Source organism: Neopsephotus bourkii, unplaced genomic scaffold (genome assembly GCF_033783945.1).
Source record: "Neopsephotus bourkii isolate Nb327-2 ecotype Australia unplaced genomic scaffold, CSIRO-AGI_Nbou_v1 NB_244, whole genome shotgun sequence".
In the NCBI taxonomy this organism is placed as follows: Eukaryota; Metazoa; Chordata; class Aves; order Psittaciformes; family Psittacidae; genus Neopsephotus; species Neopsephotus bourkii.
Window position 1 is genome coordinate 791,522 of NW_026900754.1, and position 12,860 is coordinate 804,381.

General features: G+C 42.8%; 1 protein-coding gene across 6 annotated transcripts in view; it reads right to left on the reverse strand.

The window, feature by feature from the left end:
- Positions 1 to 12,860, reverse strand: part of DENND5B (DENN domain containing 5B) — a 113,848-nt gene that overhangs the window by 9,608 nt on the left and 91,380 nt on the right. For 3 of the 6 annotated variants that reach the window (XM_061345835.1, XM_061345836.1, XM_061345834.1), the window contains 7 exons: positions 12,177 to 12,287; positions 9,872 to 10,003; positions 8,912 to 9,064; positions 8,328 to 8,406; positions 7,038 to 7,119; positions 2,340 to 2,468; positions 951 to 1,072 (listed from right to left, as the gene is read on the reverse strand). In XM_061345835.1, the coding sequence (XP_061201819.1) occupies positions 951 to 1,072; positions 2,340 to 2,468; positions 7,038 to 7,119; positions 8,328 to 8,406; positions 8,912 to 9,064; positions 9,872 to 10,003; positions 12,177 to 12,287 (808 nt within the window). The remainder of the gene's footprint in view (positions 1 to 950; positions 1,073 to 2,339; positions 2,469 to 7,037; positions 7,120 to 8,327; positions 8,407 to 8,911; positions 9,065 to 9,871; positions 10,004 to 12,176; positions 12,288 to 12,860) is intronic. The other 3 variants (XM_061345837.1, XM_061345839.1, XM_061345838.1) reach the window with 1 other exon arrangement.

Sequence of the window (12,860 nt, forward strand, 5' to 3'; positions counted from 1 at the left end):
TCTGGATTCAGATTTGACTCAAATAGTGCACATTAGCACTGCAAGGCTCACCCTCCATATGTTTCACAAGCTGCCTTTCTGACTGGGGAAGATAAGGCAGGCTTTTCACTTTTTTGTGCATGCCATATAATGATATTGCACTCAAAAAAACACCCTCAAATTCCAGGTGCTGATCCTACAGGGGAAAGCTGTCAAGCTGGATGCCCCACAGAAGTAAGGTAATCAAGGATGAGTGAATCTCTTTGCACTGTGCTAGTTCTGAGGGGATTTATTGCTTTAAGGGGAGAAAAAGTAGAATGAGTGACTGTTTTGACAGCCACCTAAAACTTGCTTCACTTCATTCTGAGCAGGCAGCGAAATGAAGAGTACGGGCTGCCAAGTCAGTCCAAATAATTAGGTCATTTGATGGGGTCCCTGCCTTCTCTGCAGTGCCCAGTGCTAGAGAGACAAAGATTCATTCTCAGACTTCAATCCAATCTCTGCTCTCCTTACAAGACAGGAAGGGAGAGGGAATCTTTTTGGCATTTGAAGAGAGACAAAAAGAGATTTAAAATATACATCAGAGCACAAAGTGCCTTGTATTTCATCCTCCAAGACTTCCACCTCCTCAGTCTGCAGAGGCCAGAAAGAAGCATTAGGATGTACTTGTCTGGGAGGGAAGATCAAGGAGCCTATACAATTGGGTGAGGAAAATCAAGCCCTACATGGGCACTCTATGCTGATTGCTCTCCTCTGTGTAATGCTTTTCTCCACAGCACTCCCACATGACCTTGGCTCTCCAGCTGGTTTCCCAGAGCAACACCCAGCACCCATGAGCCCAGCAGCAACAACCAAGGTTTCCAGATAAGAGCTTGTCAGCTCAGGTCCCAGCACCAGCACCATCATCCCTTACAAATCATGGCAGCAAATAATTTTTATTCAGGGGGGAAAAATTTGATTCTCCAACTCACTGATTGTGGTGAAGACGCTTGTGAAGCAGAAGTAATCCACAGCATTGAGTGAGAGCAGGTGATACAAGAACTGTTCCCGTTCTTCCTCACAGCGCAGGAAAGCGTAACGCTTATAAAGCTTCCTGGTAGAAACAAATGAAGAGTTGATCTTAATGGGAGGTATGAAAAGTGAGATTCTCCAGCTAACACAGGCTGCTGGAAATCCATCAGGAGCATTTGCTACACATCTGTTTTACAGATCACTCTTGGCTCCATGCTACCACAGCAAGGCTAGAGGGGTCATCTCATTAAAGGATCAGGTTTTGATGCAAAGCACAGAGGTAAACTAACACTACCCACCACAGCAGACCTGAACCAGCATACAGCAACCTCCTTTCTTCCCTGTATCTTCCCACTGTGGAATAGCCTTGTCTAATAACCTAATCTTCCTCCTGCTCAATCCTGTTGCAACACAGAAAACTAAGCAAAAGGCACCAAACCAGGGAAGGCACTGAGGAGCAGCAGCAGTGCTCCCAACACTCTTTCAGTTCAGTGAACCTAGTGTACACCACCAACAAAGCAGTGCAAAGACACACCAGGAGATAACCTGGCCCTGCTCCAAGAAAGCACAGAGCTTGTGACACTGCCTGCAGTGTGAAGGCATCAGACTCCCAAAAATCTGCTGAGGTAGATAGATGTAGATGAAACTTCAGGAAAAGACAGGCGTGCCACTGTGACTTTAAATGGATAACCCAAGAGGTGATTGTCTCTACCTACTCCTCTTTCTTCCCATTTGGTAGCTTTTGGCATAAATCATGCCATGTAACTCATCACAGTGCCAGAACTGCATGTAGTTGTTAGGATGTTTTCTTTTTATACAGTTTTGGTTGGTTGGTTAGTTTCTTCTAAATGCATTGCTTTGAGAAAACAAATTCAAGGAATATCTACACGGGCAGTGCCTGTGCTTGAAAGAGGATGCAGAGCTGGGGCAGCTGCTGAGTGGCTGGGAGAGCTGGCCTCTAATCCACCTCATGGCTGTCAGGATGGGGGTGAGGCAACCTAACACAGGGCTGCTGTGAGAAAAGGGGCATTCCTGTGCCTGCTGCTTCATTTGCACAAGATACAGTGACTGTAGGGTGGCAAAATGGCTTGGGTCAAAACCCTGATCTGACCAGCACCTAATACCTCCTTCCTGAAAATTATGATGTTTTCCATGCAGGTAAGCAGATTTCTGCCCTACTGGATGGGCAGAACCTTCTCCCCCAGCTAACCTCTGCCTTTAAATCACTTCTAGCTGGAATCCACGTTATCCAAACACGGTGCCTGGCTGCAACCCAAACCTGCACAGCACCTTGACACACCACTGAGGGAAGACCTGAAAGCGAAGCTTGAAGAAAAGAGCCAGCTTACTTGGCAAGAGCCTGGTTGGAAAGCAGCTGCTTCAGGTGCTGAGACAAAAGCTTCTTCTCCAGAGAAAGCCTTATCCAGGCTCGGGCTCGTCCCACATCAGTTTTTATTTCACTCATGTTCTGAACATGCCTGAAACAGGTGGGAAAGAAATAATAATAACAGATGAATCATAAAAATTCTACATGCTTTAAATGGCAACATCCAGTGTGATGCAGCAACTGAACTGGAAAACAAACACTCAGCAGGGCACTGGGGACATGGGCAGCCCTTCCCAGGCACAGCAGGGTACAACCTGGGCACACTACAGCCCATATCAGCTGCTCTGTGTCCTGGTGTTTGCTTGGCCAAGGTGAGCAGGGGTAGATTTGCTCATCCTTGCATTGCCTGAGGTAGAAGTCCTCATGGACAGTGCTAACACTTTAAATAAGCAGCTACCTTGTGAGACCCAGTTATATTGTCACAGCTGCTCCCCAAGCTGCCAACACAAATGGGTATGTTTGGGAGGGCAAAAGAGAAATACATAGCTTAAGAGTTTCTTCAAACCACAATTTACCCTGAAGGCTCTAACAAACCCCTTGATGGCAGCTGCAATGGGAAACCTGAGAAAAAGAGTACTGGGGTAAACCGAGTGACAGGCACTCACAAGCAGTATCACATTTTCTGGGATATGAGGTCCTTGTGTGACAATCTGACTAGCCCTCCTCATGCTTGGTCTGTGGGAAAGCAGAACTATTCCATAGGGGCTTTCTTCTATGATTTTGTTTTTCTTTTATTAGCCTTCCCTTATTTCAGCTTGGAGAATGCCAGAAACCCAATTTTAGAGCACAGGGAGCTTTAGAAGAGGAAGAGAACTGCCATGGCAGGGCAAAGTTACTTGCAAAACCCCCCAACCTGGTTAAATAAACAGCAAAACAAGAGTAACATTTCCCAGTAGAGGAAAGAAAAGGCTGCAATTTCTTAATTTTCACGCAATTTACATGTTAAGTGCACAGGCAGTTCAGCCCTCCAAACCTTTGTGGCAGGCTCCAAGTACCACTAGCTGAGCCTTAACTATCTCTGTTGTAGCTTACTTTCCAACTCCTGCATCTTCCTTGAAGGCTCTCCATGCATTGCTGAGTGTTAGGGAATGTGGCAGTATTTACTCCAAAGAAAATCCATCAAAGTCATGCTGTGACTGATGCTTTTTACGTCACTAGCATAGTCTCACTGTCTCATGTTTTCCCCCATCTGTTACACCAACCACGTGCTTTGCGTTATATTTGGACCCTGTATTATTTGAGAAAAACACTCTCTTGTTTATAGAGATTCTTTACCATAGCACGACCAGGACCTTGAGGGCAAATTTGCAAACTGAAACTTAGTGTTGTCCAGATAATAAGAGCTCACTGTGCACAAATGAAGTGGATACACCAGGTATAGCTCAGCAACACTGTTCTCTACAGGCTGACCTAAACTGAATCCTCAAAATGCAGGTCTACCCTTGCAATCCAAGCTGAGGTGTCTCTGTCATACAGCTTGGTGCTTTATGTACATATCAGAAGAACCATCAGGAAGGAACAATCAATAAGAGTAACGGTGGATTGCCATTGGCAAAACCTAGGTTACTTAAAACTCGTCTTAAAAAAAAGAAAGGAAAAAACTTTTCTGTTTCCTAACATGACACACAGATAGATCTTTGATGGACCAGGTGAGAAGTACTGACTTTTTCTGACCTGTAAAACAAATGCAGGAGGGTACATTACACTCATGTATTAGTCCTTGCCCTTTATAAGCAAGCTTGGCAGCCTCCCTCTGTCAGCCGCAATGCCTGTGAGCTGAATCACTGCCAAGAGCCTTGCTCCTGGCTCTGGAAAGCCCTTCCTGGCTCAGAGCTTCGCAGCTAGCACTTGACCTTCCGGCCCAGACAGCTGGGCACGTGAGTCCTTGAGAAACGGGATGCGCACTACACTCAACTACATCCATTGAGACACTCACTCAGACATTTCAAGTCTTTTGAGATGGGAAGATCAAAGCACAGACTACCATTTCCCTCCCACACCTTCCCTCCCAGCGCTCCACTTGAATTACATCTAAGATGAAACACTGAGTAGAATATCTTATTTTGCTGTGAGAAGATTCAAGTACAGATGGACTCAACCTCATTCCATGCATGTTCTGTACCTCTTCATTACCCGTATGTGGTTCAGACCAGATTGGCAATAACCGTGCATTTGGGAAAAATAAGGCTCTGCAACCATGCAGATTGACAGAGACATAAAAAAGATTCAGTTATCAGTCTTGGTGTCAGCAAAGCAGAGTTTAACAGAACAGAGCATTTGGGAACTCAAATTTATTTCACCCTCAGTTGTGAGAGTCAGAACAGCTCTATTTTTATCAGTGACCTAAGCATTAGCACTGTTTGCTCACCACTGCACAGCAAACTCTTCTTGTCAGGGTACTGAACAGCAATTTCCATGCAACTCCCTACGTTGGGACTTGCTTTTAATCCCATTAGCAATAAAGAAAAATCTATTTACCCTGTCAAATGTAAGCCTGAGGAACGGTGAGACATACCCTCTGCAAATAGCTGTGCTGACAGAAGAGGCTGCAGCTGCTCAATATCACCATGGCCCTGAGGATGGTGTGCATGCTCCCCATTGCAGTGCAGTCAGAAACAAGCTGCACTAGCTCATCCCTTGTAGGTAGCAGGTCCTTTCTAACTCAGCTTCTTTTAACTGCAGCAGGTTAAGCATGACTGCTGTGGGCCCAGCACCTGGGGCCCACATCCTCTCCTGCAAGCTCGACACAGGAGGGGAGGCACAACACAGGCATGAAGGCAAGCGCTGGCAGAAAGGAAGAGCTTGTCCCATGGGGAAGGCCCAGCTGGACCAAAGGTTTCAGGGAGTTGCATTGGCCCTGACCTGTCTAGCTGAACGCTCAGCAATGTACCTGATGGGTGAGGCCATGCTGGAGGCAGGCTGCAGTAAGAGCCTGCAGGGGTGGGAGAGATGCTGCAGATCCTCATCCAGGGAAAAGGCTGAAGGCCATACCCCCAAACACTCTTGTGCAGAGACTCTCCATGCAGAGAACCAAAATAAACATCATGAGCATCTTCCTTACCACATCTAAGATGCCTGGCTTTGCGAGGGGGCAGAGGACACAGGAGGTTGCCTGCAGCACAGGCTCATTGCACATTCAGAGAGTGACTCCTTTTGTTGTTTACATAACCTTGCATCAGCCATCAAAGTTTTCCTGGAGTTTTCTCCGAATCAAAACCAAGCTGTGCTTAAGGCAATGCTTAATCCTCTAGCCGTTAGTTCAGTTAGCGCAGCAACTCTGGCAATTTAATAGTTACCCATTCTTTTATCTTCAGCATGAATCTGTGCGTGCAAACAAATACTAAGCAACAGTCATTCCAAGCAGAAGAAAGTATGCCACGAGATTATAGATGGCAAATTCAACTCACCATCTGCCCAGCATTTTCTATGACCAGACATGTTTGTAGACAATCATGAATAACCAAGGTATTGTAAAAGGTAATGTTCTGCTTCTGTGAAAAGCAGAACAGAAACTCTTCACAGAAGCAGAACAGAGTTTCCCTGAAAAAGCAGGAGAAATATTATTTCAATTTAAGCAAGAGAGCTCAGATCTGTGCTGGGTTTTCATTCTTAAGTGGAAGTACATGGAAGACAAAACCCATGCACACAACAGCAAGCACACATGGGCTTCTGTCAGGAATCCCTGTCCAGCACATCAGTTTCCGCTCCAGATCCTCCTTCATCCTTTCCTCAGCCTGACCCTCTACATGCCCATCAGCCTCAGAGGACTGAATCAAGTAAATAGCTGCCATGTCCCATGAGAGGGATGCTAAAATGATAGACACACATTCAAAATGACCTCTTGGCATTATGCTCTTAATTATACAATATATTCCTCCTCCCTCTTTCGCATGCAATTTTAGCCTTATGTGGCCTGTCATATTCTTCAGAATCAAAGCACAAGACTCAGACTACATAATGTCAAACTAACAGGTTGCACACTGCAGGTGGGAAGTACAGTTACTTTCTTTCAGAAGTCTGACTAATCTGTGTGATATTACAGATACATAATTTTCTGATGTGACAAGACACAAAGCAAAGATCACATCACTGTAACCATGGCTTTGTGAATTAACTGCAACTAATCTTAGTTTTACCATAAGATTTTTTGCCCTATTTTACGTGGCGGAAGGACGCTGTATTACAAGAAACAATACTCATGTTGTCTCACAGATTGCATTTGCTAGCAGCTTTTTACAGATGAGCATTATTGCATCACTCCTCCCCACTTTCCATGGCACTTTTACCTCACTGCCATCCCTAACCATGACAAGTGAAGTGTCCAGACAGTGGCCTGACCTGGCAGCAGCTTTATCAAGGAGATGCCCTGAGGAACTTCTGCCTGGTACTATCACATGGGCCTCCACCATTTTTCGCTCCTTACTCTTATTGGCTCCCAACCCATACTGCTTGTGTGTTTTTCATTGTTTTTTTACTAAAATAAATCAAGTGCACATGCAAAAAAGTTTTGCAAAATGAGAAGGCAACACTATAGATATTAATGCAGGCTGAGGAGAAGGTTTAGTTCTCTAGCTTTTGTAGACCCAAAGCCAGTAAGAACCTTTACCTTATGCTACACAATTAAAACCACAATTAATGCTTTAGGAAACAAAGTGCGTACCTCATATCTTGTATCAGGGAAACCCTCAAAGTAGGCAGAGTAATTCCTGTATCAGACTTCCGTCTTTCTGTTCCAACAGCAACTGCGGTGGAGAAAATACATGACGTTAACATAAAATTACAGTAATGGTCTGCAATGCATTAGTTTTACAAAACAACCTTAAGTGGTTGGTAACTGCAGTCTTTCTGTGTATTATCATTAACGCTATCCTGGAAATGTAGAAATAGACAAAATGAAAAATGCTTAGTATATTCCTTCCTTAATCCAGCACTGGAGTTGCAGATTTAGCTTCCTCTTGTGTATGTGAAATACATTAATATAAATCTGCATGGCAATCAGTTTTATTAGCAATATGCTTTTATGGAAAGCTCACAACTGAGAAGGACGTGATGGAATAAAGCTACAGTAGCATATTTGATGCTAAGAATGCCACGCATTTCTGTGCTCCACTACTGTGATCAAACTGCTTTGTGGTAACACATTTTGCGCTCAGGAATTTGCGCCTGCCAGCCAGATTGCTCAGTGCATTAGTCACTGAAGCTTATTAGAAAGTCTTTTCATGAGTGAGACTAGTTTGTCCATAGATGTGTCTTTGAGGACCGATCATACAAGTTCCCATCTGCAGGACTGGGACAACTGGGGAATCCTTGGAAAAAGACCCACTAAAGCTCAGAGACTTTTATTATAATATCCATCAGCAACCACTGGGCAGGGAGGTGTCAAGAACATCAGAAAACCAACCTCTGTCACAACACGTAAGTGATTTAGTGACTGCAAAGGGCCAAGACCTAAACTGAGCACCTAGACTGACGGTCAGAGATTAATTACACAACTTCTGAACTGTACCATCCACCAGTCTAAGGATTTGTTAAACATGGAGTTATTCACATTGGGATTTGAAACAGATTTTGCTCGCTGGAAGAAAAATGTCAGCTGTCTTAGACACAGCTCCACACCCTCAGCTTCTTTAGAAATCATCTCCTGTGGAAGCACTGCTTCTCATACCTCACTCAGTGCTGATTACAAGGGAATTCAGGTAGTGAACAGATATCAAGTGATTTTCAAGACAGGGATAATAGGTAGTTTCTTTACCTCCAATGTCAACCTATTTTGTTCAGACATCACGGCATCTTCACAATGATTATGAAAGGTCTCAAAACGTAAATGTGGTATTAGCAAGCTAATACACTGAAAATCCAGCATGGGTTTCATGTGGTTGCACAGTTCCTTCAAGACCCAAGTTCATTTGCTGTGATGGACCCTTCATGGAGTCAACTGCCGAGTACTCACCTGGAGACTCTGCACTATGCTCTTGCTTCTCTTCTCTCTCCTGGTACTGAAGTAAATGGGACCACAAAGCAGATTTTCCCTGCAAATTGAATATGTAGTACATAGCTTTAAATAGATCAGGCAAAAGAAAACAGGCCAGTGAACATGGCAAAATAACGGGATGGTATTTCAGTAAGTAAAAAGTTCCATAATGGCAACCAACCCTTCTCTCTTGGACCGTGAAACCTCAGGAAAAGTACAGGACCATCCCACTGCCCTAGCAGTCATACCTCCCACTTCGTTTCTTTGTCCTGTCCCTGGGTTTCTTATGCGAAGGTTGAAAGAGAAGAAACCAAACACCTACTTGACATCATTACTGCTATTTCCATAGGTACTTGTCAAATTAAAAGAATAAAAAATAAAGCAACCTCCCCCAAACAAAACCCCAAACCCTTACAAGATACGAAGCAGGGACCGTGAACCTAAAGATTACTCTCACTTTATGCTGGAATGATACCACTGAGTAGCAGCTTAAAAGGTAGAGATGTTATTTAGTATTTGCTAGAGTACTGTACACACAAAGCCCTGAGTTTCCAGTTACCAACCTGCTTGACCTGCAGACCGTGGCTCCAGATTCTTTCTAGCAAATCACAGAGACTAGCAATCAACGTATTTTCCTCCAGACCTGTTATGTTGGCTTCTCCATGTCCCAGCTCAACTGCTTCATGGCCCATCTTCTCTACCAACATACGTTTAGTCTGTAAAATAAGGAAAGAAAAAAAAATCTCAAAAGGTTTCTAAAATTATTATCCAAAAAGGGAAAGAACTTATAGATTATTTTACTTAAACATGCTTAATCTAGAGACCACCGCTAATGGCCTGACCAGAGAAACTTTAAATCTCTTTACAGAGGTAGTAAGTCAAAAAGAATTATAAACAAAATAATTGCATGATTACTCCATGCAGTCCTATTTCTATACCCTTTATTTATTGCCCTATACCCCCACTGCTGATCTATAATAGACCACTATCAAAACCAGAATATAGACTAGATACATTTTCAGCCTTACTCAATACTTGGTTACAGCTATTAGAGTTTCAACTGCAACTGACACAGAGACACAAAAAAGTCGTATTTCCATGGCTACACAAGTTTCTTTAACATTAGAAACTGCTGTAGTTAATTTGCTCTGCATAAACAACATGCACAACAGTTGCACATGCTGAATGCTTCCCTTTTGACTTAGGGTCTCAAGCCCTATGTTTAGGTTAAATGGAAATATGAACAATCAAAGGAAATTCTCCCTAAGACGTCTGATAATGCTGATTCTCCTTCTTGTTCTTTTTACTGTTTCCACCAACTTAGACTGCATAAAAAGAAGAGTGATAACATGTTCTTTTCTTCCCTAATAGTTGAAAGATACAACACTAAAGGGATATCCACCCTGCAGCGGGCTGGTATATCAACACACCAACGCCATTCCAGCTGTGAAGGACTCTGAGGATGCCGCTTGTGGATGCTATGTAGGCTTAGTGTGAGGGGAGAGTAGAGGAGGAAGACCTACCTTCACACGACATTCCTTCAGTAACCCTTCCACGAATTTCCAGTTGGTCTGTGCAATCACAGCTGGAGAGAGGTCTGAGAGTTTGGGCTGCCTTAAATTTTTTCCTAAACTCCTTGCCTCCTGCATGTATTTCTAAAAATAAACAGAACATTCAGGTATTACAAGTCAGAGGGACTCTCCTTGTCTTAATCCTAGGCAAGCAAATGCTGGTGAAAAGGAATGAGCTAGTGTTAGTCTAGGAATAAAATCATGATTTGCCTGATGTTTAGGTGTCAGGCTGGAGAAGTGGAATGCTCCCTTCTGACAACAGAAAAAGCAATTTTCCAGTCTGGTACTGAAACAGTCCATGTTAGCTAGTGAACTGTGCTGTTAGCCACTAGCACAAGGTTAGCCACAGCAAGTGCATAAAAGTGCAATACCTTCATTCAGCAATGAAATCTAAACACCAAGGTTTTCTTCACTTTTATTTAATTCACACTTAAAAAAAATAAATTAAAAGCCATTTGTCTGAGTTGTGACCAGACTATGCAGGAATTGAAAAAAATCCTTTGAAAATCAATTACAATAAGCAGAAACACACTTACTGAATGAGAAAGGTTTCATCCATTACTTTTCATCTGGATAGTTTATGTGGAAAAAATGAGACTTGATTTTATTCTCAATTAACTTCTTAATTACAAGTGAAGCTCATCTTAAACAAAACTGACATTTAGAATCATTCATGTTTTTACTGTGGGGTAATAATTGAAAAGTATGGACAAAATTTAGCATATTATTAAAAATAAAACAAATCCAAGCTACAATAAGATACTTTTAAACCTTCCTGCTCCACTGCCTTCTTGTTCAGGGGTGGGGTGTTTCTTGTTATGCCAAAAACCCAAAATCAGTCAACATGTTGAGCAAAGCTAAAGCCTCATATAGGTGTGCAAATGTGAAGCCTATCAAAGAGTTTTCCGAGCATTAGGCGTAAATTTTTTGTTAAAATAAGCAAGATTATAGAATGTTGCCAAATAAAAGTACTGAAACCCAACACTCATAGCCTGGTGTTCCATAGTGTGTTTTTATCCAGTTAATGCTGCCTCTTTTGGGGATGGCATGTGACAATGACTGCTCTTCCCCCTGAGATGACTGGGCTGCATCCCTCTAGTGATCCAGCGCTGCTGCTGACTGGGTTTGTGGGGAACAGAGAGGTCACTATGGCTGCTGCATCCTTAGAGCTTTCTGTCTGTGTAGGAAGCAATTTATTTCATAGAATCACAGAATGGCTTGGGTTGGAACAGACCTTAAAGATCACCTAGTTCCAACCCCCCTGCAAGGGCATGGATACCTTCCGCTAGATCAGGAAAAGCAAAAGAAAAATCCAAACATACTGAAGGTAACTGAAACAGCTCACTCTTTTTTTTATGGAGGAGTACAATTTTTCTGGCACAACTGGATTTTTTCAATACAAAATTTGGACAAGAACCGCTTAACATCAGTCCAACAGGTCAGACAAGCATGTAGGGTTCTGCCACAGAAAACTGTTCAACAACGTCCTCAGTTAGGTAATTACAGTTTCACCAACACTGTAAGAACTTAAACATAGTTGAAAAACTACACATGGAAATAAATTTAAAAGAAAAATCACAGTGCATTGTTCAGCAAGCAGTATCACAAGTGATTTCCATCTAACTCAGTGCAAAAATTAGCAGCAAAACCAGTGATAAAAGAGTAATACAGGGAATGTATAATTAGGAAATCTAGTATTTCTATATGTAAAGGAAAAAGTAAAATGCAAAGTGTGGTTATATTCTGAAGAGTACCAAACATGGATAACCTCACTTTATTCATTGTTTGTCTTGTTATTATGCTACAATAAAAAATACAAAAAATATTAACTCTTACAAGTTCCAGAGAAGAATAAGGGTGGGCTGAGAGAAGAAACTGATTGGCCTTTGCCTGTTCATCAGCATCCACACAACACTGTCCTCTTCCACACTGGGATATGATGATCCAGCAGCCAGAAAGCAACGCTTTTAGGACCTGACACCCTGAGCTGAATTGCCAGGTGAGAAACTGGAAAGAATGAAGCAAAGCAAAACTCTTGCCTTTCAGCCTCAGAGCCTTCCTGTTTGCCAGGGAACTGGCCTGGAAGCCTAGAGCTCATTTCCAGCTACTTTTCTGATTATAACCACACTTCCGAGTGCTACAGGGACATGCTCATATTCTATGAGAGAGGGAGCAGTTCGAGACACAGTGGAGACAGCAGTTCCTCATGCTAGCAACATCTCAAAAGCAGCTTTCAACAAGAAAAACTAAAACATACCAGGCAGCACTCAGAGAAGGATTTTTTAGGAGGCCGTGCAGGAGGGGGTGGTCCCTGATCCCACTCCCAGAAGGCCATTGAGTTCTGACGAAGCAAAAGCTCCTCCGATGGCTAAGAGGAGGCAGATGCCCCAATGGCAGAATAGCCAGAAAGAAAGAAGAGACAAAGCAGAAGAGGCATGCATATGATCCACAGCCAAAAAAAGAAGAAAGTAAATACATGACAAAATACTGAAAAGGCTCTTCTGAGATATAACACATAAGGCAATGTTTAAAATACACTTGCAAAGCCATGTTAGCAAAAATAGCAACAAACATACAAGTGCTGTTTTGCTGAGTTTCCATGAAACATCATTTGAAGCTGTGGTTCAAGAGTCCACTCACCCATCTGGGTTCTTTCAGAAGGCAAATGCCAACACTGGCCAACATAATGCAACGAGATTTACCACAAAACAGCATGAATGCTTTATTTTTGCTAGTGCCATACAGAAGCAGCACATGGACATCAAATGGAATAACATGGCAGAAAATATTTAATGATGGAGAAGAAACTGAAAAGATGGGAAGGAAATGAGTTCATGTGAATGACATTTACAAGACGCATGGCGGTTTCCAAGCTTTAGGCGTAAAAAGCCCCAAAGTCTTAACCTTTCAAATAGGCTTACTCGTGTCAGGAATCTTTGTG